The sequence below is a fragment of the Mirounga leonina genome, unplaced genomic scaffold, assembly GCF_011800145.1.
Source record: "Mirounga leonina isolate KUSES-001 unplaced genomic scaffold, KU_Mleo_1.0 Mir_481, whole genome shotgun sequence".
Lineage (NCBI taxonomy): Eukaryota > Metazoa > Chordata > Mammalia > Carnivora > Phocidae > Mirounga > Mirounga leonina.
In genome coordinates, this window is record NW_023270773.1 from 330,033 (window position 1) to 353,527 (window position 23,495).

Below are 23,495 nucleotides of genomic sequence, written 5' to 3' on the forward strand. Positions count from 1 at the left end.
TCCTCACCATGCTTGAAGATTCTGTGATTCTAGCTATTTCCTCTCCTGTGGGTCAGCTTCTGGACCACATTCTAGGAAAATCACAGCTTTCAGATAATTCTTCAGAAAACCCCAGTCTGTACTTAATGATTTCCTTCCACAAAATTGGCAAGCCAGCTGTAGCCCTCGGTGCCCAGCATGATTGGGGACCAAGGGGCACAGCACAGCCAGAAGCAAGGACCTTGATGACTGGCTTGGGTGGAGCCTCAGGTGAGGTGGCCTATCTGCTAGCCCCAGAAGCCTCAGATGCTTCATGGTCAATGAAGTGACCTCCATGCTGGGTAATGAATTTCTGCACAGAGAAGTTGGGGCCATTAGAGGACATCAAAGATTCCTTCCAGTTCTGATGTTCCATAACTGCCCATTTTGGGAGAGGGAGCTACGGCAGGGGAGGAAGGTGGAAGTTAGAAGGAAAAGGCAGGGGAAGCCAGGATGATTTGGTATCCAATGCGTGTTCATTTATTTTACACTTACAAAAGAAATCGCCCACCCCTCTGCCCCATTCCCCAAAAAACAGTCTCTTTTTACAAACATTTAAAAATTAAAACCAAATGAAGATAGACAAGTTAATTTCAGTACAATTATTTTTCAATGTAGCTGTCATAATTAGAGTTTAAATTTCCTACAAGTGACCAATGTCCAAGTGACTTATAGGGAAATCCTGATTATTGGCCAAAAGGAAAATTCCATATTACAAGTTAGCAAATTCTAGTACAAAAATAGTCCACGTTGGAATAGCCTTTCCTTTTACCTAGGTCTTGGGTCAGTCTACTGACTGCATAATACACTAACATTTCCGGGGTCTCTTTCACAAATGGCTCATTCGTCATAGCTGAAGCAGCACGATGCCTGCTGTGGCAGGGACTAGTGTCCACCTCGGGCCCGTGCTGGAAACGGCAGGCCTGGGAGTGCCTCACTGACCCCAGGGCAGCAGGGCAGGGCCCCAACCCCAGCTCTGCACAGGGGTCCTGGAGGGAGGGATGAGTGGCGGGCAGAGCTGCCCCCCTCTGAGGGAGCAACAGGCCCAGGATATGGGGGAAGTCCGCCCAGGGAGCTGGGCCAGCGCTGGCACAGGACAGCCCACCTTGTGCCAGTGTCTCCTCGTCCTTCTGTAGTCTGACGAGGTGAGAGGTGGCCCTGTGCATTGTCAGCGGCGAGTGTGTGGCCCTGCCCTTGTTGCAGCCAGGGAAGGCCTGGGTAGGCTACTTGTCCCTCAGGATGTCGAGCTGCTCCTGACACTCGGTAAAGAGGCGCTGAAAGCGGAGATTCTGCCCGATGACTGGCAGCAGCTCCTTCAGCAGCTCTCTCTTCCTCAGACCCTGTGGACACAAAGCGTGACAGTTGAGTACAAGTGTCAGTGAGGAGACCTGGAAGGTGCTGGGCTTCCCTGGCCTGGCAGAGACCCTGTGTCTGCCCATCTGACCCCAGACACCCCCTGGAGAAACCACAGATGGATGAGAACAATTTCTCCACATGCTGGAAGTCCCAGGCAAGCTAAACGCCTAAGCCGGGGCATGCGGGGTGGAGTGGCAGGGCGCAGGGGAGGGACACAGTGCAAGGATACAGCAAAGAAAACCAGGGTAGGTTCTGCTCCTCTGTGTCCCCTAAGTCTGCTGGCACAGTCACTGCTGGCCTGCAACTGCACTGATTACTGGCCATAGTAGCTTGGCCTTCCAGAGCAGGATGGAAGTAGGATATTAGGGGAGAGAGGTGGGTGGATGGCCATCCTGGAGGAGTTGTTCCCTAATGTGGATGCTCTCTGGGGGCCTGAGGTCAAGTCTAGGGGCGAAGAGGCATCTGGGAGGCAGTGGCTGGCCTTGGTTTTACAATCCTGGGGCCTCTGCCCTTGGGTCTTGCCCAGGACTCTTGCATGCCTGGGTGCACTGGCACCATGGTCTGCCTGGGCTCCTCTGCAACATGCACTGCAAGGAGGGGTCTCTGCTGCACAGAACCCTGAGGAGCACAGTTGCTGCAAAGAAAAAAACTACGAAATGACAACTCTGACCGCTGGAAGAGAAGGAAGGCCCAAGATGTTAAAATAAGCATGGCAGAAAGACAAGGAATTATAGAAAAGAACCAAGTGTAGATATTAAATTTGAGCAACACAGTGGTTGAAGGGATGGGATCTGCAGAAGAATGGACACTGCTGAAGACCAAGTCAGAGTGGAGTCAGATGGAGGACCAGACGATGCTCGAGGAGGGAGGTACACAAAGAGGAAAATGCAAGCGGAGAAACCATATAGGAAAAGTAAAGGCAGATGGAGGATGACAGAAGGGCCCAATATCTACATAATGGGTCCCACAGGACAGAGAAAGAAGAGAGAAGGAAATATTTAAGGAAATAATACAGGTAGATTTCACACAATTAAAGAAAGTCAAATGGCCTTAGGTTGAAAGCCTCCATGAGTGCTGATCATGTAAGATATGGAAACATAATAAAGGCCATATATGAAAAGCCCACAGCTAACATCATATTCAAGGTGAAAAACTAAGAGCTTTTCCTCTAAGATCAGGAATAAGACAAGGGTGCCCACTCTCACTACTTTTTTTTCAACACAGTACTGGGAGTCCCAGCCACAGTAGTCAGATAAGAAAAAGAAATAGAAATCTAAATTGGTAAGGAGTAAGTAACTTTCACTATTTGCAGATGACATGGTACCACTATACCATACTATATAGAAAACCCTAAAGGACTCCAAAAAACTACTAGAACTGATAAATGAATTCAGCAAAATCATAGGATACAAAATTAATATACAGAAATCTGTTGTGTTTCTTCACACTAATAATGAAGTAGCAGAAGAGAAATTAAAAAAATAATCCCATTTATAATTGCACCAAGAATAATAAAATACCTAGGAATAAACCTAACCAAGGAGGTGAAACTGTACTCCAAAAACTGTAAAACACTGATGAAAGAAATTAAAGATGACACAAATAAATGGAAAGATATTCCATGGTCATGGATTAGAACAACCAATATTGTGAAAATGTTTGTATCACCCAAGCAATCTATAGACTTAATGCAATCCTTATCAAAATACCAACATTTTTCGTAGAACTAGGAAAAAAAATAAGATATGGAAAAATTGATATCTAGACATGTAGGATGAAATATATAGAATTTGAGAGTATCAAAGATAGAAAAATTCTGAAAGTTTCTAAAAAACAAGATCATATCACCTACAAAAGAAGAGAGATCAAGATACACAATAAAGTAGTATTTTTAATATATTGGAAAAAACCTCAGAACCTAGACTTTTTTACCCAGTTACTCATATAAGAGAGTATAATAAAAAATATTCTTAGGCTTTTAAGACCTCAAAAGGTTTGCCACAGGAAGGATCCACCATGAAAATGTTTTGGAGGAAATACTCAAAGTAAGAAGAGATAAATCCAGATAATGTTAAAAGAGATATGAAAAGAAATGTGGTTAACTCTGGCTGAAGTTTATGTTGGCCTTAAGAAAACCAAGAAAACAAAAAATGTAAATGGTTTGAGCTTGGTGATAAAAAAAAAAAAATAACCTGTCAGACTGGATAAAAGTCAGCCATCTGATGTTAGTAAGAAACATACAAACATTGATGCAGAAGGGTTAAAAATTAAAGCCAGAGAAAGATACGTTAGTAAAGAATAAAAAGAGAGCTAGTATTTTGTAATTACCGAAGTAGATTTTGTGACAAAAACATCACTGGGGAAAGAGCAAGTCAAAAGAGAGGGACAAAACCACCCTCAGGGAGATTTTAATACACATTCAATTAGTGATGGGTCACGGAAAGGCAAAAATCTACAGATTCAGGTAATCTGAACTGAACAGTTAGTAAACATGACTTAATGGACATATATAAAATGAAAACAAACATTCTTTGGCACATGTGGACATATAAAAAATTGCTCTAAAAGCAAACCTGAACAAAATAGCAGGTATCATGTACATTGCAGATTGGCATGGCCAAATATAGCCTACTATCTATTTTTTGTAAATAATTTTATCAAAATGTAGCCACACCTGCCTATTTGTTGATATATCATGCTACAAGAGCACCGTGGAGTAGTTGCAGCAGAGACTGTATGGATTTGCAAAGCCTGAAATATTTACTCTCTGGTCCTTGACAGAAAAAGTTTGCCAACCCCTGATATAAATCACGTTCTCTAACCAAAATACAATTGAGTAGAACTCATGACTGATTAATCAATTAAGTTAATTAATTTAGTTAACTAAAATTTAGAAGTTAATTTAGTTAATTAGAAATTAAAAATGATTTACAAGTAAATAGTAATAAAAACACTAACCATTGCAAAACTGTTGTAGAAATGCCACAGAAGTGGGGCTTAAGGATACTTACAAATGTAAAACATCTTATATCAGAGAACATAAAAGAATGACAACCAATTACCTGAGTCTAACCTAGGGTGGAAGGAAGGAAGGGATGGAGGGAGGAAAGGAGGGAGGAGGGAGGGAAGGAGGGAAGGAAAGAAGGAGACATCAGAAAAAACATTTTTAAAATGACCTGCATGACCAGCTGAGTAGGGGAGCCAGTCTGCAAAGACTAGGAAAGGTGGCCATTTTTTCAAACGCCCAATATTCAACAAAAGATCATGGGGCATACAAAGAAACAGAGAAACATGGATATGGTTGGAAATGGTATTGGCCCATTCAAAATAACAAAATAAATCTCCAGAAAACTGACCTTAAAGAAACATACGCCTGGAGCTTATGTGACAAAGACTTTAAAACAATTGTCTTAAGTATTCTCAAAGAGAACATGAACAGATGGCCATATCAGGAAAATGATATGTGAACAGAATGAGAGTATCAACAAAGAGGTAGAAATTATAAAAAAAGAACCAAACCAAAATTCTAGAGCTTAAAAACACAGTAACTAAATAGAAAAATTCACTTGAGTGTTCAACAGTAGACTTGAACAGACAAAAGAAAGAATCAATGAACTTGAATTCAAGTTATTTGAAATTATTGAATCTGAACATCAAAAAGAATAGAATGAAGAAAAATGAAAATAGTCTAAGGGACTTATAGGATACCATCAAGCAGACCAATATATGCATTGTACAAGTCCCAGAAGAATAATAGAGAGAGAAAGGGGAAGAGAGCTTATTTGGAGAAATAATGGCTGAAAAGTTCCCAGGTTTGAGGAAATACATGGATTTACAAATCCAAGCTCAACAAATACTCCATGTAGGAAAACCCCAAAGGAACCCATACTGTGACAGATTTTAATCAAACTACAGAACTTCAAAGATAAAGAGATAATCTTGAAAGCAGAAACGTGGCTCATTATGTAAAAAGCATACTCAATAAGCATATTTCTCAGCAGGAACACTAAAGGCCAGAAGGCAGTGGGATGACATATTTAAGGTGCTAAAAGAAAACCTGACATCTGAGAATACCATATCCAGTGAAACTACCCTTCAAAAACAAGGGAAAAACAAACACATTCCCAGATAAACAAAAACTGAAGGAATTCATTACCATTAGATCTACCCTACAAGAAATGCTAGACGGTGTCCAAGTTGAAATGAAAGGATACTAGACAATAAAACATAAAGTTCTCTGGTAAAGGTAAAAGTAAGGACAAATATAAAAACCCATATTATGTAATTTTGTTTGGTAATTCCATTTCTTTTATTCTTTTATAAGATTTAAAATACAAAAGCATAAGAAACTATAAATCTATGTTAAAGGTTATAGAATATATAAAGATACAATTTGTGACTTCAATAACATAAAGTGGGTGGAGTGGAACTGTACCTGCTTACGGGCGCACATGGATGTGCATGCGCGTGCGTGCGCTCTCTCTCTTGCAAATCAATCAAGCAAGCAAACAATCTTTAAAAAAGAAAATTCTCCCTTGCCTAGCCCCCCTTCTGGCTACTGTGTTTATACACAGTAGGATCTACAAAGAAAGACCTCAAAACAATAACATAACCTTCTATCCTTTGAAACTAGAAAAATAAAAGCAAGCTAAACCCAAATCAAACAGAAGCAAGTTTATTAGTTTAAAATAGATTGTTATAACTATAGAATGTTTTTGTTATCCCTACGGTTATCAAAAAGAAAATATCTATAGAATATACACAAAAGGAAAAGAGGAGAGAATCAAAACATGTCACTAAAAAAATCAACTAAATGCAAAGTAAAATAGTAAAGGAGGAAATGAGGGACAAAAAGATATAAAACATAAAATAAATAACAAAATGGCAATATTCAGTATTTATCTGTCAGTTGTTACTTCATTATTATTTTTTTGAGAGAGAGAGGAAGGGCAAAGGGAGAGGGAGAGAGAGAGAATCTTAAGCAGGCTCCATGCTCGGTGTGGAGCTGGACATGGGACTTGATCTCCCAACTCTGAGATCACGACCTGAGCTGAAATCAAGAGTTGGATGCTTAATCGACTGAGCCACCCAGGCACCCCTATCAGTAATTACTTCAAATGTAAATGGATTAAACTCCCCAATAAAAAAAAATGGGTAAAAAGAGTCAAACTATATGGTACCTACAAGGAACTTACTTTAGATCTAAGGACACACAGGTTGAATATGAAAGGATAGAAAAAGATAGTCCAAAATGTAACAGAAGAGATGGTTATACTTGTATCATACCAAATAGATGTTATTTCAAAAACTGTTACAAGAAACAAAGAAGGTCATTGTATAATGATAAAAGGGTCAATTCACCAAAGATGATGTAACAATTATAAACATATGCACCAAACATCAGAGCTCCTAAATATACGAAGAAGACAGTGAGTTGAAAGGAAAAATAATTCTAGAATAATTGTAGGAGACTTCAATATCCCATTTTCAATAATGGATAGAACAACCAGATAGAAGATCAATAAGGAACCAGAAGACCTGTAAAACAATATAGACCAAATTGTACCTTATGTACATATATAGAACATTCTACCTGACAACAGCAGAATATATTTTTCTCAAGTGCACATTTAACATTCTCCAGAAGAGACCACATGTTAGATCACAAAACAAATCTCAATAGGTTTAAAAAGACTGACATCATAAAAGTATCTTTTCCAATCACAATGGAATGAAACTAGAAATCAAAAGCTAAAGAAAAACTGGACAATCTGCAAATATGTGGGAATGAACACACTGTTAAGCAATGATTCAAAAAGAAATCTCAAGGGAAATTCGAGGATATCTTGAGACAAATGAAAATGAAAACAATATACCAAGCAATACAGGATCCAGCAAAAGCACTTGTTAGAAATTCATAGCTGTAAGAGTCTACAAAGAAAGACCTCAAAAGAATAAGATAACCTTCCATCCTTTGAAACTAGAAAAATAAAAGCAAGCTAAACCCAAATCAAACAGTAGCAAGAAAATCATACATATTTGAGTGACAGTAAAATGGAGAATAGAAAAATAGAGAAAATAATGAAACCAAAATGTACTATTTGAATAGATCATCAAAATTGATAAACTGTTAGCTAGATGAACTAAGAAAACAAGAGAAGACTAGAATGACAATCAGAAATGAAACAGGGACATTACAACTGATGCCACAAAAGTAAAAATTATAAATAAGGGAATATTATAAACAACTGTACACCAACAAATTGGACAACCTAGATAAAATGGACAAATTCCTAGAAACAAATAGCCTACCAAGACTGAATCATGAAGAAATATAAAATCTGAGTGGATCTATAACTAGTAAGGAGACTGAATCAGTAATCACAAACTTCCCAACAAAAAAGAGCCTATGAGGGGCGCCTGGGTGGCTCAGTTGGTTAAGCAACTGCCTTCGGCTCAGGTCATGATCCTGGAGTCCCGGGATTGAGTCCCGCATCGGGCTCCCTGCTCAGCAGGGAGTCTGCTTCTCCCTCTGACCTTCCTCCTTCTCATGCTCTCTGTCTCTCATTCTCTCTCTCTCAAATAAATAAATAAAATCTTTAAAAAAAAAAAAAAAAAGAGCCTATGAGTGACCAAATGGCTTCACTGGTGAATTTCACCAAATATTTAAAGAAGAATTAATAACAATCTTCAATTGATACAAAAATTTTTTTGATCAAGTTCAACACTCGTTTATTACAAAAACACTCAGCAAACTAGTAATAGAAGTCAACTACCTCAATATAATACAGACCATATGTGAAAACATCACACTCAATGTTAACAGACTGAAAGCTTTTGGGGCGCCTGGGTGGCTCAGTCGGTTAAGCGTCTGCCTTCGGCTCAGGTCATGATCCCAGGGTCCTGGGATCGAGCTCCACATCAGGCTCCCTGCTCGTCGGGTAGTCCGCCTCTCCCCTTCCCCCCTTGCCCCCCGCTCATGCTCATATCTCTCTCTCTCTCAAATAAATAAATTCTTTAAAAAAAAAAAAAAAGACTGAAAGCTTTTGCTCTAAGGTCAGGAGCAAGGCAAGTATGCCAGCTTTCACACTTCTACTCACCATAGTACTGGAAGTTCTAGCCAGAGCAATGAGGCAAGAAAAAGAAATAAAAGGCATCCAAATTGGAAAGGAAGAAGTAAACTTTGTAGACATCATCTTATATGTAGAAAACCCTAAAGACTCTACAAAAAACCTATCAGAATGAGTGAATTCAGCAAATTTGCAGAATAGGAAATCAATACACCAAAATCAGTTGCATTTTTATATACCAACAACAAACATTCTGAAAAGAAAACTAAGAAAACAGTTCCATTTACAATAGCTTCTGAAGAATAAAATACTTAGGAATAAACTTAACCAAGGAGGTTGAAAGACCAGTACACTGAAAACTACAAAATGTTGCTGAAAGAAATTAAAGAAGACACAAGTAAATGGAAAGACATCCCCTAGGGGTTCATGGATTGGAAGACTTAATATTGCTAAGATGTCAGTAACACCAAAAACAATCTATAGATTTAATTTACTCCCTATCAAAATCCTGGTGGTGTTTTTCTATAGAAATAGAATAATTCATCCTAAAATTCAAATGGAATCTCAAGGGACCCTGAATAGCCACAAGAATCTTGAAAAGAAGATGAAAGGTGGAGGCCTCACAGTTTCTGACTTCAAAACTTATTTCTGTTCTTCCCATTAAGTCGCCTGAGGTGACCTCTGAAAATGGTTCACTATTCACTTCCCCAGAAAGCCCAACAAAATCATGCAAATCAAGAGATTCAAAGCTTTGTGTTCACTTTATGAATGCATCAAAAGTTTGCATATCTGAAAAGCCACCATGTATCTGAAGGATGTCACTTTATAGAAGCATTGTGTGCCACTCTGTCGCTACAATGGTGGAGTTGGTAGGTGGGATCAGGCCAAACACTGGGGCTGGACACAGTGTCAGTGACCTGAACAGAGTGCTGCTGAATTTTTACTGCACATGCTTAAATGCAGAGTAACGCTGAACTTAAGGGTTTAGATATAGATTCTCTGGTCACTGAGCATACCCAGGTGAAAAAAACCCCTAAGATGTGGTGAGAACTTACAGAGTGCATGTTTGGATTAATCTGTACATGGGCTCTCCCTGCCACAGAGATGATCCTTACTGAAAAAGAGCAGATTGTTTCTAAACCGGAGGAGGATGTTGAAGAAAAAAGAAAAAGATATCCCAGAAGAAATGAAATTGAAGAAAATGAAGAGACAAGAACTTATGGCTTGGGGGTAAATTCTGCATAAAATAAATATAAGTAAAAAAACCCACAAAAAACAAAAAACAACCAAAAAACAACCCCCCCAAACTTATTTCAGAACTATTGTACCTTTTAATTTTTGAACTATGTGACTATATTACCAACCAAAATAAAATTTAAAATTAAAAAACTGAAAAATTTAATTAAAAAAAAAGAAGTAAACTGCTATAAACAAAGCAGAACATTCTGCCTGCCTGTGGCACCAGGGGCAAGCTCCAAGAGGATCCACCCTCTGAACTGAAGGCTGGTGCTAATACCAACTGCCACAAAGTACCACCTCCCACTCTGGGCTCTCAGTATGTCTCCCTACTGTTTAAGGCAGCAGCCGGGGACATAGCTCATCACCACACTTCTGGCCATTGGTCACAGGTCCTACCGTGAAGACTGGCAGAGGGAGGCTTCCAAAAGCAGGATCTGGCTGCAGAGACAGTGGCCAGCAAAGAGCTCAGGCACTTGAAGGATGGTTGCTTAGTGGCCCAACCCTTGGCTTCCTGTCTCCCTCCTGTGTAAACTGAGCCATGATCTTTGAGGGAAAGAAGCCTGGACCTTTGGTGTCTCCTGAAGCAAACTGGTAGCTCATATCACAAAGATTAATTTCCCAATATATAAAGTGTTCCTACGAACCAATAAGAAAGACACATGACAATGAAGTGTTTCAACAGTTAAAAAAAAAGGAAGTATAAGTGGCTCTTAAATATACTAAATGATGCTTCCTAATAAGCCTCTTGGGAGGACTGCTGAGTCAGCATTGCTGATTGTAAGTCCATCTTCCATCTACTGCTCCATTTTCCCAGCCACCTTGAGGACCAGTTCCATTTGAATGATCAATTCTTACCATAAAAGTGATCATGAAGAAACTCAACAAGAGAGCAGAGTGTTCATACTCAAACTTGCCCTCAATATCTAGCAAAAAAGTTTTTTTTAAAAAAAGGAATAAATTCAGCATAGTGCTGAAGTCAGGAGGGAATGTGGCAGACATCAGGAGTTGGCTATGTCCACATCTGCTCTAAGACCTCTTCTCCTACATATGCTTTACTGCTCACTTCCCCAGACTCCCTTGCAATGAGGGTGCTCACGTGATTTGTTGGCTGCCTGTGAGGCACAGCCTAGCCTTTGCGAGAGCTTTTCTGTTTCTGGTAAGAATGGTAGATGTTGCTGGTACTGGTTTCCCCCTGTCCTCTTTCCTTGAACTTCGGATATGAAAGCTACCTTGTGACCATGAGGTGAAGGCCAGGAAAGTCACAGAGATATAGGGTGCCACCTACCTCCAGATGACTTATTTGGAAGAGAGGAAACAACAACAACAACAACAATTTCAGCCACCATTGGAAGTATCATTTACCTGCAGCTGAAAGCATTTGTCATAGATACCAGGGACCATGAGCAGACCACCTATGTTAGGCAGTTTACAGAAGGTGAAAAGCCGGTGGGACCACACTGATGGTACTCCTGGGAAGGGAGCCCCAGGCTCTTCTGGACAAAGCTCCAATGAGGTGTCGTGCTTGGAGCTGGCAAGAACAAGCAGCAGGAAGGTGTGGAAGAAAAGAGCACATGGCTAGTAACTGGTGGCCTGTTTGTGCCTCCTTCCATCTGCATCATATTGGCCTAGCATTCTCGCCTTCAGGTGGATACAGAAAACTGCTATGTAGAGCTCCAACTGACGTTATGGGCTAAGGCTCCCAGAGTGGCAGCTGGATCACAGAGCGAAGCTCTACAACCTGGCCAGGGGAGACGTTGGTCGGGCACATGCTGACCTATCTCCCACCCAAGAAGACGTCCTGTCAGGGTACCCTGGAAGTGACGTGTGCTAGGGAAATAGCTCTACTCTTACTGGTAATTCAGAACCCCCTTCCTGTTGAGGACATGGGACCAAGGTACACAAAGAGAAACAGACCTCAGAGAGCTAATGTGCTAGTGACCTAGGGTTGAGTTGGGATGTGGGGAAGGTAGAAATTCAGAGAGGGATGCCTTTGCCTTGGGAACATTTATTGATGAGAAAGAGGCTGAGCAAGCTTCTGTCAGACTTGAGGGCCTAGGGGGACCAAAGCAGGGGCCAAAATGAAAAGTGGGGATTCCTGGTAAGTTATCCCTCCTTGTGCTGACACCCCAAAGGGATGTACCCTAGAATAAGGGTAAACTGGAAGTAAACCAGCCCCTGCACAAATGAGTGTCTGGCTTTGAGTCATGAGACAGCCCAGAAAACCTCAATCCCTGAACTGGGTTGAGGGCTCTGCAGTGCTGGTGCCTCCAGAACTGGCAACAGCAAACAAAAGTACTCTGTGAAAGAAGGTAACATCACCCGAGGCCTCAAACCATTTCTACAAATAATTTTCCAGACAACATGTCCAGCAGATAGTTAAAAATAATCAGACATGTAAGGAAATAAGATAATATAAATGAGAACTGGCAGAGACATTTATAGGCAAGAGAAACAGATCCACAGGGGCTCCCAATAGCAGAACTATAAGACTTACAACTTTAAAATAACTAAGCTTACTACGCTCAAGCAGATAAAAGACTAAATTGAAAATATGGGGGGAGAATTGAAACTATAAAAAATGATACAGCAGATTTTAAAAAGAGAGGACATTATATCTCTCTGATGATGGGGAAAATGGAAGGGAAGATATCACTGAAGAAGAGAACTAAGGAAAATCCATAGAATGAATGAAGGAAACCAACTTTGAGCTTTGTGAAACTTCAAAACAATGAGGGAGCCAAAAGAACTTACACAGCAATGGAAATCAGATTTGCAGCAGAGATTTTACAACAAAGTCTGCAGCGCCATACCTTCAAAGATGTTAAGGGGAATTGGACTTTGAAGTTACGATTCTAGTAACCAACCAGATTAAGATCTACTGCAACAAAATAAAAATCAAATAATTTACACACAGGCCAATCACACATCAAGGCCTGCAGAGCCTGTGAGGTCTGACCCTCCAACCTTTCTGACTGCAGCCCCTATCACCCTCTCACTGCTATTTTGCTTGGCTATTCCTTCCACACTGCAAGCCCTTCCACCTCAGGGCCTTTGGATTCGCTGTTCCCTCTGCCTGGATGTTCTTCCCCTAAATATCTGTGGGGCTTTGCCCCTCACCTTTTCTGGTCTCTGCTCAGTTAAGACTTCCGTGATTACTCAATATAAAATAGCATCCTGCCAGTAACCCTCTGGCCACTTTACGTTTGTTCACAGCACCTGCCCCCACCCAACACAATACATGTACTTGCTCCGCTGTTTAGAATCTGCCTCTCTGCACAAGAATGTAGACCTATGAAGGTGGGGCCTGTTGGCTTTGTTCCCTGCTCATTGTCCCGTGCCTGGCCAGAGCAGGTGCTCCATCAGTATTTGCTTAGTGACTGCATGAAGCGGGGGAGCTAACTTATATCCACAACCCCATCCCTCACCAACCTGCTTCTTTCAAGGCACTAGCAGGCATAGCGCAAGCCAAAAAATTTGGAGGTGACTATATGCATGTTCATTATTGTCTGTCTCTTAATCTATTCCATATCCACCCATCCACCCACCAAGTCTTGTTGGGTCTGCCTCTAAAATACAACTTGCATCTGTGTCCTTTCCCCTCTCAATGGCCATCACACCGATCCAAGTCACCTTCGTCTATTGCCAGGACTGCTGCGAAAACAAGCCCTGACTGCTTTCCTACGTCAGTTCACATCACCCCTGCTAACTGATCTCATGTCACAAACTCCTGCAAAAGCTCCAGCTCACAAGATCTCAATGATCTCCTTTCTGCTCATCTGTCTCACCTCCTCTCATACCACCCTCTCCTTTGCCTACTCTGCGGCAGCCACAGTGGCCTTCATTTCCCACACCCGGTTTGCATTCACTATCACCTCTACCAGGAGACTCCCAGGTCTTGACAGAGCTGGCGCATTCTTATCCCCGGGTTTCATCCTAAAAGACCCCTTCTGATATCTTCCCTGGCCACTTGTTCCCAGGCACCCTCGTCTGATTGCTCTGCTTATTTCTGGGCATAGTATAATCCATAGTCTGAAACTATCTTGTTAACTGATTGCTTCCTTGCTTCTGTGCCTTCCTACCAGACTGGGAGCTCCATGAAGGCAGGGAAAGATCTTTCACCTTCTCTACGGAACAAACCCACAGCCCCCAGCAGGCAACTCTCCTCAGCACAGGTGCTTGCGTGGCTGAGCAATCCCTGGGCCCCCGACGCCGAGGGCCCGGCTGCTGCCCAGCACTGCAGGGTTGGCATCTCATCCTCCCACTGACGCTGGGGCCCAAGGCGGTGTGGTCAAGAAGTCTAATGGGGAAGAATTTCAAAGCACTTCGGCTTATTTTTCATCTCCACTTTCACTTTTCAAGACAGAATTCTTGTGGCAAGAATGAAAGCAGCACCTACCACTACCGTTGACTCCCACTGGCTTCCAGTGGAGTAGTGAACCGGACCCAGTAAGTCCTTGCATATTTCTCGGAGTCGGTATTCAAACCCTAATTACGGAAAAAAAACAAAACAAAACAAAACAACAAAACAAAACAGAAATAGGAACACATTACAAAAAGAAATAAAAAATCAAGAATATGCTAAGTTGTTGCGTATATCAAACCAGATTGAACAAATGTTTATTTTATTGCCTGCTTTGTGCAAAATGCCTCTTGCCCGTCTCTCAGTTTGGGGCACTGTGATCCATAATGACAGACTCTCACTCACGAACCCACTCCCATGACAGCATATACAGCAGCCCCTCTGTGTGCTGGGCCCATGGGAAAAATGAGATGTGGCCAGCTCTGGGACAAACTCCCCAAGGTGATGGGAAAATGTAGGAATCGTGGAAGGAAGGGGAGTGGGCTAGTCAGATTTGTTTCAGAAAAGACGTGTTGGTAGTGAGAGGAGATCAGCAGGGTCAGGAGGCAGCCTTCAGGAGGTAAGAGATGGCAAGGGTATGAATTTAGGCTGAGGAGGTGGTGATGGAGTGAAGACAGGAGAAGCAGTCACAGGCCTGTCAACTCATGGGTTATGGCACAGCCACATGGAGTGCCAGAAGTGCTGGTGGCAGAATCTGGGGGCCTGTCAGCACTGGCGGCAGCTGAAGCCACAGGGAATGATGAAATCACCCAAAGATAAGGATAGAGAATAAGAGGGTGATGCTGGAATCTGAGGAATTTTAGAAGTGAGAGGGGTCTCCCTTTACAATTTGAGTCCTTTTATGGTCGAGGAAGCAAGAGATAGAGTGGAGGTGACTTGTGTATGGACGCAGGAACAGACGTGTGGAAGATGAAAAAGAGAAGCAAGTGGTAGAAGTGATCCCACAAACTGGTGCAGGCCCCTGAGGAGGCAGCGACTTTGTGCAGGGCATCAGGCTGAGTCCTGATCAATACCCAGGATGAAGCAAATTAGAGGAGCCAGAGGAGAAGTCTCCCCAGAGGAATGGGGTATGAGGCCCAGATGTGACAGGAGCACCCCAGCAAAGGTATGGGCTTGGGAAGATTGAGTATTTAGAAGAGTCAGTGACCACACAGGCTGGGCAACCACGCAGAATGGGCAGGAAGAGGAAAATTAAACTCATGTTTGGAGTCTGCTGGGGAGGGGTGAGGGACTTCGAGTTGGTCAGCCATGTCTGTTGTCATCAGAGGTGTATACATACACACAGTTACGTCATCAGAGGCAATGTGATATGTTTGAGTTCTGGGAGTGACATTTGTAGGGGTTCAGCACGGTTTTCTCTCTTTTTTGTACTCTAAATTATAAACAAACTAGGCAGGGTGTTGTCAAAAGCAAAGCAGGAAGGCCATGAGAGGCTGTGGGGAAGGCTGTTCTGTGATCAGGCCTGGAGCTGTGTGGTAACACAGGGAGTTTTGGGAGGGCTGGTTCTCAAGCCACAACCCTGGAGGCTAAGCTCAGGGGGGAGGAAGGCTGGTAAGAAACAACCCCACACTTTAGCAAAGAGATGAAAGGCTATTTATTGGAGGTCGCCCTGAGAACAGGATGGCCACATCTTCCAACATACCTAGCTTTCTGCTGGCCGAAAGGGGATGAGAAAGTGGTGGGGGAGATACTGGGGAGGGGACAGAAGTGCTCACAGGGAAAGCTGGGCTGGAAGGCCATGGGGGAGGTGCTGGACAGGCTGGCCCTTCCAGGGCAGGAGGGGCTTAGAGGAAGAGAAATGCAGGCTCACTGGATGCTGCCGGAAGATGCCCTTCCCTGGGGTGACTGGCTGACCACTGCAGATCCAGGGTGTGAGGGAGGGCAGGAGGGTGAGCATCTCATCTGCTCCTCTGGAGCAAGTCTATCCGAGCATCCTGTGCCCCCACCTCCTCCCGCTGCCAATCCTCCTGGCCCTCAGAGCCTACCTGATTCAGGGCCTCAGAGCCTCTAATGGGCTGGATGCCTGCTGAGCTGCCTCGATTACAGCTCAGGCTAAGAGATGGGGGCTGAGGGCCGTCTGGTTAATGGGGGAGCTGGAGGCCAGGGCCTCTGGGGGTGAACATATGAGACTGGGAGGAAGAAGAGCGCAGAGAGCCCTAGACCACTGCACTCTGCCTTGATTCATGGGCTTTCAGGAGAGTCATGTTGGGAAAGAAACTGAGTCAGGCCCAAGAAGATGGAAGGGCCACCAGAAACCTCACCTTCGTTCACAAGGTACCGAGCGTAGAGGAGGAGCCAATGGCGGTACTCATGGCTGGACTGCAGGGTGAGTGCCGCCGCAACCTGATTCTCCAGGTAGGCCAGGGTGGTCTCCTGCTGCACTACATGAGGCACGGAGAAGAGCCGGGCTGCCTGTCTTCCTGAACTGCAGAGACCGGCAAAGCAAGCATCATGAGGCAGTGGGTACTACGTGGGTCAGGAGGCTGCTACCGCGAGCCCCTGGGCACCAGTGAGGAGCCAGTAAAGGGGCAGGTGTCAGACTCCATGCTGGCTAACCTGTCCCCATGTCCCAGCCACAGGCCTCCTGGCAACTCTAGCACCCCTGTCCCACCCTGTACCTCCTATCTAGGCCCGAGGTGACAGGTCAGCAGCTCATTCCTCCCCACCCCAAATACTGCCCATGATCGTGTCCATGACTCGTAGCACCTCAGACCACTATCTGTGCCCTGAAGTGACAGGCCTTGTGACCTAGCACCCTGAGATATTACCCAATGTGGGCCCACAACCGTTGGCACCCTTGAGCCTGCTTGTGCTAAGCAGCAGCTAGGCATAGGGGGTGGGCAGTCAGAGAGCAGGCCGGTGGGACTGTGCTTGCATGACCCGGCCACCTCCCCCAGCAGTTAGGTCACCTACGTGGAGGCACGGCCCTGGACTATGGCTAAAGGTCCGGAGCACAGCATGGCGTCCTGGGGAGGCAGGCTGCTCCTGAAGTCCGCACACTGGGCCAGGGAGTCCTGCTTGTCAGAAACCAGGTTCCTGGGGAGGCAACAGCAGGAGCAGAGGTCAGGAAAACCAGGAGGTCCACCAGAAAGGCTGGTGGTGAGGCCACCAAGGAGCAGGCACCACATGACCTTCAGCCAGAGTGCCAGCTGAGGCTGTCACTGCATTCTCTCCACAGGGCCCTCAGGGACAGGTTTCATAACAAGGCAAAATCAATGATGGTGAAGGTCATCAACAGGGCTCTCGCTGGGACCACTTGAGCTCCATGGTCTCAGAAGTTGAGCACAGGGGCCTGCGTATGAAGTGTGCATAGGATGCCCACTTGCCCAGGGCCCACATGGCCCGGCCTTTGGAAGCTTCCAGGAATGCCAGGCTCTAGCCTTCCCGAGCTTCTGTAGCATCCCAAGCAGTCAGCTCTTCACCTTCTCTGGACCTTTCACATCTTTGTTGAAAACATTCTAGCCACACTTTAAAAATAGGTGCCTTTGTAAAACACTAAGCCAACATTCCCCTTCTTAGACAACCAGCCTGTTTCCATTATTACAGTAATCACATATAATATACAAGTTTGCAACTTGGAAGAGCTGGGAATAGGTAAACTTTTGTTTTTGTTTTGTTTTTTTAAGATTTTATTTTTAAGTAATCTCTACACCCAGCATGGGGCTTGAACTTACAACTGTGAGATCAAGAGTTGCATGCTTTCATGACTGAGCCAGCCAGGTGCAGCGCCCTTCCTCCGCCCCTCACCCCCCGCTTTTTTTTTTTTTAAACTCAAGAAAGAAATCTCAATGGGAGGATAAACTTGTGCCTGGCAACTCTTAACAGAAGAGGGCTGGAAGGCAGCTGGTTTGGGTATGAAGGACCAAAGGTGCAGGCAGAAGAAAAGAATTTCTGACTGGCTGGTACACAATGTACACACTTTACACATCTGGATTAAAGTCTTGGAGGAATAGAGATTTTACAAATACAGAAAAAGCCTCCAAACTCCAAAATGGGCTGAGGAAAGACACAGACCACAACACATGATAAGTGACTGTCCAACCTCACTAATTCACAAAGTCAGCCAGAAGTGCTACCTAGCTCCTGCTAAGCTACAAAAATTGAGGAATGGTGGTGAAGTTGTTGTGAAGCCAACTCACCTATGCTGACAATGGCTAAGGAGGCGAGGCTGGAAATGTGTATCGACAACCATAAGAATCTTCAAATGCCTGTTCCAAACAAAGTGACCCAGAAAACGATGTAGAAGGAAAGCACCCCTGCCCACAGGGACCATGGGGCCTGTACTGGCGGGTTTGAGCTCTTGCTCTCCTCTAGTGGACAGAGACCAGCAGGGCTGCCACCACAGCATCCACTCCAGGGCTTGACTGTCAGAAGCTGGGCCAGGCAGGCCTGACTGCTTTCGTTCCAGCTCAGATGGACACTCTCCCAGAAGGGCAGGGCCAGGAGCTGGCTTACTTACCATGTAGAAAGCGACGGATTAAAGCAGTATGCCTTCCCATCAGACAGGTTCATCACTGGGATTCCATGCTGTGTCAGCAAGATCTGTGACACTGTCATGTCACTTCCTGGGGAGACAACACAAGAACGGGTCCTGGGTGCATTCTGAACAGCAGGTGCCTGCATATGCACCTAAGGAGAAATGCAAACCACAGCTCCCACAGTCCCAGCAACAGGTATCTTAACACTGACATGTAACTAGGCAGTCACTGCTCTAATCTGCGCATGCTGGTCTCACTGTCATCCACAAGCTGTTTGTCACCTCTTAGGGACCCATTCAAATATGCCCCTGGAGAGAACGCATCTCCCTACCATGTAACGACATCCCCTACAACATAACGACATCCCCTACAACACGAAATGCTTCGGGCTGGGCCCAGAGCTTGGTTCTCCATCTAGGCTGAACAGGATGCTTTCATGTTAGGAACCCAAGCTGTCCTGCCCCCACCCCAGGGAACAAGGGGTGGTCTGCTGCTGAGGTTACCTGCCAAGATGGAGTGTAGAGATTCTTCTTTCACCACAACCACCTGTCTGTGAACATCCCTAGGAGGGAGACAGGGAACAGCTTACTCTGCAGCTGGGGTAAAAGCACCAGAATGTGCCTCGGTGATCAGACCCCACTCCATGGTCCCCGGTACACACCCAGCCCTTGCTTCCAGGATGGGGGCTCTGCGCTGGAAAGGGCTTCCACTCCCCATGTGTCACTACGCTACCTCTGCACAAGTCTATGGGAGAGGGCCTAGGCAACAGAGCTGTGGGGCCTGCCACCAACACCATGCCAACTCTGGGAGAAGTGTGGCCATGCTCTGGTAGCTGAGATCCCTTTTCTGGACCCTGGCACATGCAATTAGGCATTGTGTGATCTGTCATGAGCTTTGCTGCTATCAGGATGGCAGCAGGGGCAGGCAGCCTGCGCCACTTCCACTGCACACTCTCCCTCCCTCAACGCAGGGTGGCTATCACAAGCAATGCGTGACTGACTGCTCAGGCCTCCTTAGGCATTAAGATGCCCAGGCCAGCAGGGCCCAAGGACATGTCTGCCGAGTGGCCCCCTTTCCTGCCTTCCCTATCCCTGAAGTGAGAGGGGACCTGCACAACCCCATCCCATCCTGCTTGGAGCCTGCCCCACCCCGGGCCTGCCTCTCACCAGACAGACAACGTGGCTGCAGCAGTGAGCGCCATGACGTAGGAGCCCGTGCAGTGCAAAGTGGAGATTGGGGACGGCAGGAGGATGGGAGGGAGGAGGCGGCGACCACAGGCGGAGAACACGGACAGCATCCTCTTTTCACAGGCAACACATACCACGTCACTGAAAAGGCACAGAGGGGACGGGCGTCATGATCATCGGGAGCTGTGGCAGAGGCAGCAGCCCTGAAATGCAGAGCCTTCCCTCTGTCTGTGCCTGCCCCGTGCCTGCTACGAGGGCTTGCCCAAGGACCGGGGCAGCAGGGCTGATGCAGCCTAGCCTAAATGAGACCTCTGATTAAAGAGAATGTGTTCTCTTTCCCTTCAGGGGCAGCTTGAGCTTTTCTGAGCTCACACTAATGCTGATCCAGGGGGAGCCCACAGCAACACCCAGCACACAGGCCTATTTGTCCTTTGTGGGCGCCTGGGATCAGGAAGCTCAGTTTGCTCATCTTGGCAGAGAATGAAAAGGACGTACAGAATAATGGTTCCTTCTAGGTGCAACACCATGCACTCACTCAGGGCCCATGGGAACCCTGACCCAAGATGGAAGGCCAAGTACTCACAGACACTATGAAAGCATTTTACATGCAGCCTCATGATAACTGATTAAGGGTCTAGTCAAAGTGATTGTATCTAAGCCAATTATCTTTGTAAAATCCTTTTAAGAGTATCAAATACATGGACCTGACTGAAGGTCCTACGCCTCAACAGGCACCTGAGGAAAATGCTGGTCCTCTTTCCAGATCAAGCACATATAAAAACAGCTCTAGGGGACCATGGCTGAAAGTCCATGGGAAGACACTGGGGGACTAACCACTGAATTAAGGTGTCCTCTCAAAGTGCAGAATATGGACAGGGCTAGGCTGGGGACTCACAGGACAATCAGAAATCCATCCTGACTTCCCCAGATGAAAATCTGGGGGTCCAGAGAAACAATGATCCCATGTCAGAGAGCCAGACAGAGCTCAGCCTGGAACCTGAGACTTTAGGAATCTGGCCAAATAAGGGAATCAGAACATCTGGGTGGAAATCCTGCCTTGGTTGACCCTCTAAGACAGTTTTCCCACCTGTAACATGGTGATAATGATGGTGACTTTATTAGGTCTTGTGGGGATTGAGAAGACATGCACACGCTTAGCTTAGGGCAAGGCATGGTACAGGCCTCTGGAAGCTGGCATGTAGGGCAATTCCTCCCGCCTCAGACAGTAACAAGGTCACACAGCATAGCACTTGGTGCTTCCCTGACATTAAAAGCTGGGCTGGGCAAAGACTCTTGCCCTTACCAGCTGCCGGCAGCAGTGAGGATCCGGCTGGTGAGTACCGTCTCCCACTCCTTCCCTTCCCGGTTACACTTCAAACGACTTAGCTTCACACCTCCCACGGCAGTCACTTCATTCTCCACCTCAATGTACATGGAGGGATCGGAGCTCACCTGGGTAGAGGAAAGCAAACACAATGTCTTTTCAGGTGATGGTGGGCCCACTGAGACTTGGGTCATGTGACAGGTGAGATGATCAAAGACCCCAAAGCAGGAGGAAGACAGAGAGGCAGACAGAACTGGTTGGTAAACAGGAGGGTGGCAATGTGTGCAGTAATAGGGTGGGACAAGAAGGCCAGACGTCTGGATGTGTGGCCCCCAGGGCAGGGAGAGGGCTGGGAGCTTGCTCAGCCTCATCTCTCATGCCTAAGGAGCTGATGAACTGGATATCCCCATATGGAAAACCCAGGCAGAACAGCTGAACAGTCTGCAGTTGTGTGGCCACAAAAGCGGGTGAACTGGCGCAGAGGGCTGGATGTGACTGGGAGATAGGCCCCTTCATAGACCCCTGGAAACCAAGAACAGTCCCAAGCAGCACTCAGTGGGAAAGCCCCTGGGCGGGGTGGGGGTGGGGAGGCAGTGGCTAGAGTTTGGAAGGGGGTTTGTGCGCCCTGTCTCCATGCACAACAGCAACAGGAACAAACCACGTGGGTCCCTATCCTTAGGCCCAGAAAGACTTGTGGTGGGAGGGGCTGACATTGGCTCTCTAGTGTCCCATGAGGACCAGCCTGCGTGGGGCAGTGTGTGCCCAGTGGAAAGTGACCTGTGTGCGGGGTCCTAGAAGGTTTCCTGAGGACGTGCACCTGAGCTCAGGAACAAGAGGCGTGAACCTGTGGCATGTCCAAGGTCAGGTGCTAGATGGAATGAATGGAAGGCCTCTGGGCATAATGGATTCTTTGTTCTAGAGTTGTGTTTTGAACAAGCACATGGTCATAAGCTCTACTCCAAGAACTCAAATAGCCCTGATGACGACTCTGCTGGGTCCTGGGAAGGGGACAGGGCCAGCAAACTGACTGGGAGATAGGCCATTACCATGCAGTCCAACTGCACCAAGCCTGAGGCTGCCCAGGGCTGAGTGTGGAGCTCAAGGAGGCTTCCAGAAGGGAATACCTGAAACAAGTTTTGAAGGGGCTGGCCATCCAGAAGATGGCAGCAGGACTGTAAGGGCAAAGCACAGAGGAGAGAAATGTGAGGTGGGGGCAGCAAGGGAATCCCTGAGGAAGAGGCTAGTGATCTGGCCTTGATTAACTACAACTTCCCCAGATGTGGGAAGTGATGGAGAGCCACTGAAAAGCAGCCCTAAGTAAGTGACAATTCAGGGTTTACACAGAGGGGGAGCGTGGAGAGAGTGTGCAGAGGTAGGAAGCCTGCTCACCTGGAGAGTGAATGCTCTCTGGGGACCTGGCATGGGCAGTTTCAGTGCAGGTGCTGGTACAGACAAACACACGGCGTCCTTCTCTGCGGTCAGGGCAGCTGGGGACTGCAAGAGCAGAAATGTCTCTGAGCCCCGCCCCAGCACTGTAGGGCAACGTCAGGTAAAGGTGAGTCACCCAGTGGTGAGGCCAGGCCAATTCCCCAGGCATTTCTGCCTACTCTGTGAGGGTAAAAGTGCAGATGAAGGCTATAAAGACCCCCACTTTCCAGATGAGTAGCTGACCCCAGGGAACTGCTCAAGGACTCTGAGTAGGCTGAGGGCAGGTGTGGGGGTCTGCATGTTTCTGCCAACTGTTTCCACACTGATGAGGCACACAGTGGCATGCACGGCCTCTCTTATCCTACTCGGGCATGTGCATATTCCAGCACTGAGCTCACGAGCTGGGCTGGGGGAGACCGCATGGGCCTGCTGGCCTCACCTGGACAGACAGAGACACAGGCATGAGCCGAGAGTCCTTCCGAGGCCGCCCTTTCTTCTTCTTTTCCACCGTTTCCACCTCAAGCTCCAGTTTTCGCTTGGACAGCGAGGAAGGCTTGGCCACAGGGACTTTTTCGTCGCTGTCACTGCTGCTCTCCAGGAGGTCCCGGGGCCTCAGCTCTTTCACAAGGTTTTGCTCTTTCAACCTGCACAAACGCAGACATCCATGGCCTACTCCATATGACTATTAAGTTTAAAATAATTATAAAATCCATACTCATCACCAAAAGTTAATAAATAAAAATAGTAAAAAAGGACTTCTGGTTTCTGCTCCAACATGCGGAGAGCTTGGAAGTTGTCACTCCCATTCTCAAAGAGGAAAGCTGAAAAACTGAAAACCAACAACTTTTCTTGGATTCATCAGAGAAGTAAGGTCACAAGGCAAACTACCACCCTGGAAACCAGAGATACCAGGTGAAGACAGAAAGCTAGAGCTCACCTGGAGCTGAAGGCCCTGGAGCCCTAACTGGTAGGAAGACTTAAAGTAACTGGTACACTGCTGGAGGCTGAGCGTGGGCTGGCTTGTAAGTTAAAACT

General features: G+C 45.9%; 1 protein-coding gene across 5 annotated transcripts in view; it reads right to left on the reverse strand.

Annotated features, from left to right (window-relative positions):
* Nucleotides 1-470: 470 nt before the first annotated feature.
* Nucleotides 471-23,495, reverse strand: part of LOC117999768 (protein HIRA) — an 89,925-nt gene continuing 66,900 nt past the window's right edge. For 3 of the 5 annotated variants that reach the window (XM_034989111.1, XM_034989113.1, XM_034989114.1), the window contains 9 exons: nucleotides 22,900-23,104; nucleotides 22,422-22,526; nucleotides 21,012-21,160; nucleotides 19,688-19,849; nucleotides 19,025-19,083; nucleotides 18,503-18,608; nucleotides 16,957-17,079; nucleotides 16,305-16,468; nucleotides 473-1,358 (listed from right to left, as the gene is read on the reverse strand). In XM_034989111.1, the coding sequence (XP_034845002.1) occupies nucleotides 904-1,358; nucleotides 16,305-16,468; nucleotides 16,957-17,079; nucleotides 18,503-18,608; nucleotides 19,025-19,083; nucleotides 19,688-19,849; nucleotides 21,012-21,160; nucleotides 22,422-22,526; nucleotides 22,900-23,104 (1,528 nt within the window). In that variant the 3' untranslated portion in view covers nucleotides 473-903. Of the gene's footprint in view, nucleotides 1,359-14,079; nucleotides 14,169-16,304; nucleotides 16,469-16,956; nucleotides 17,080-18,502; nucleotides 18,609-19,024; nucleotides 19,084-19,687; nucleotides 19,850-21,011; nucleotides 21,161-22,421; nucleotides 22,527-22,899; nucleotides 23,105-23,495 lie in introns of all 5 variants that reach the window. The other 2 variants (XM_034989116.1, XM_034989115.1) reach the window with 2 other exon arrangements.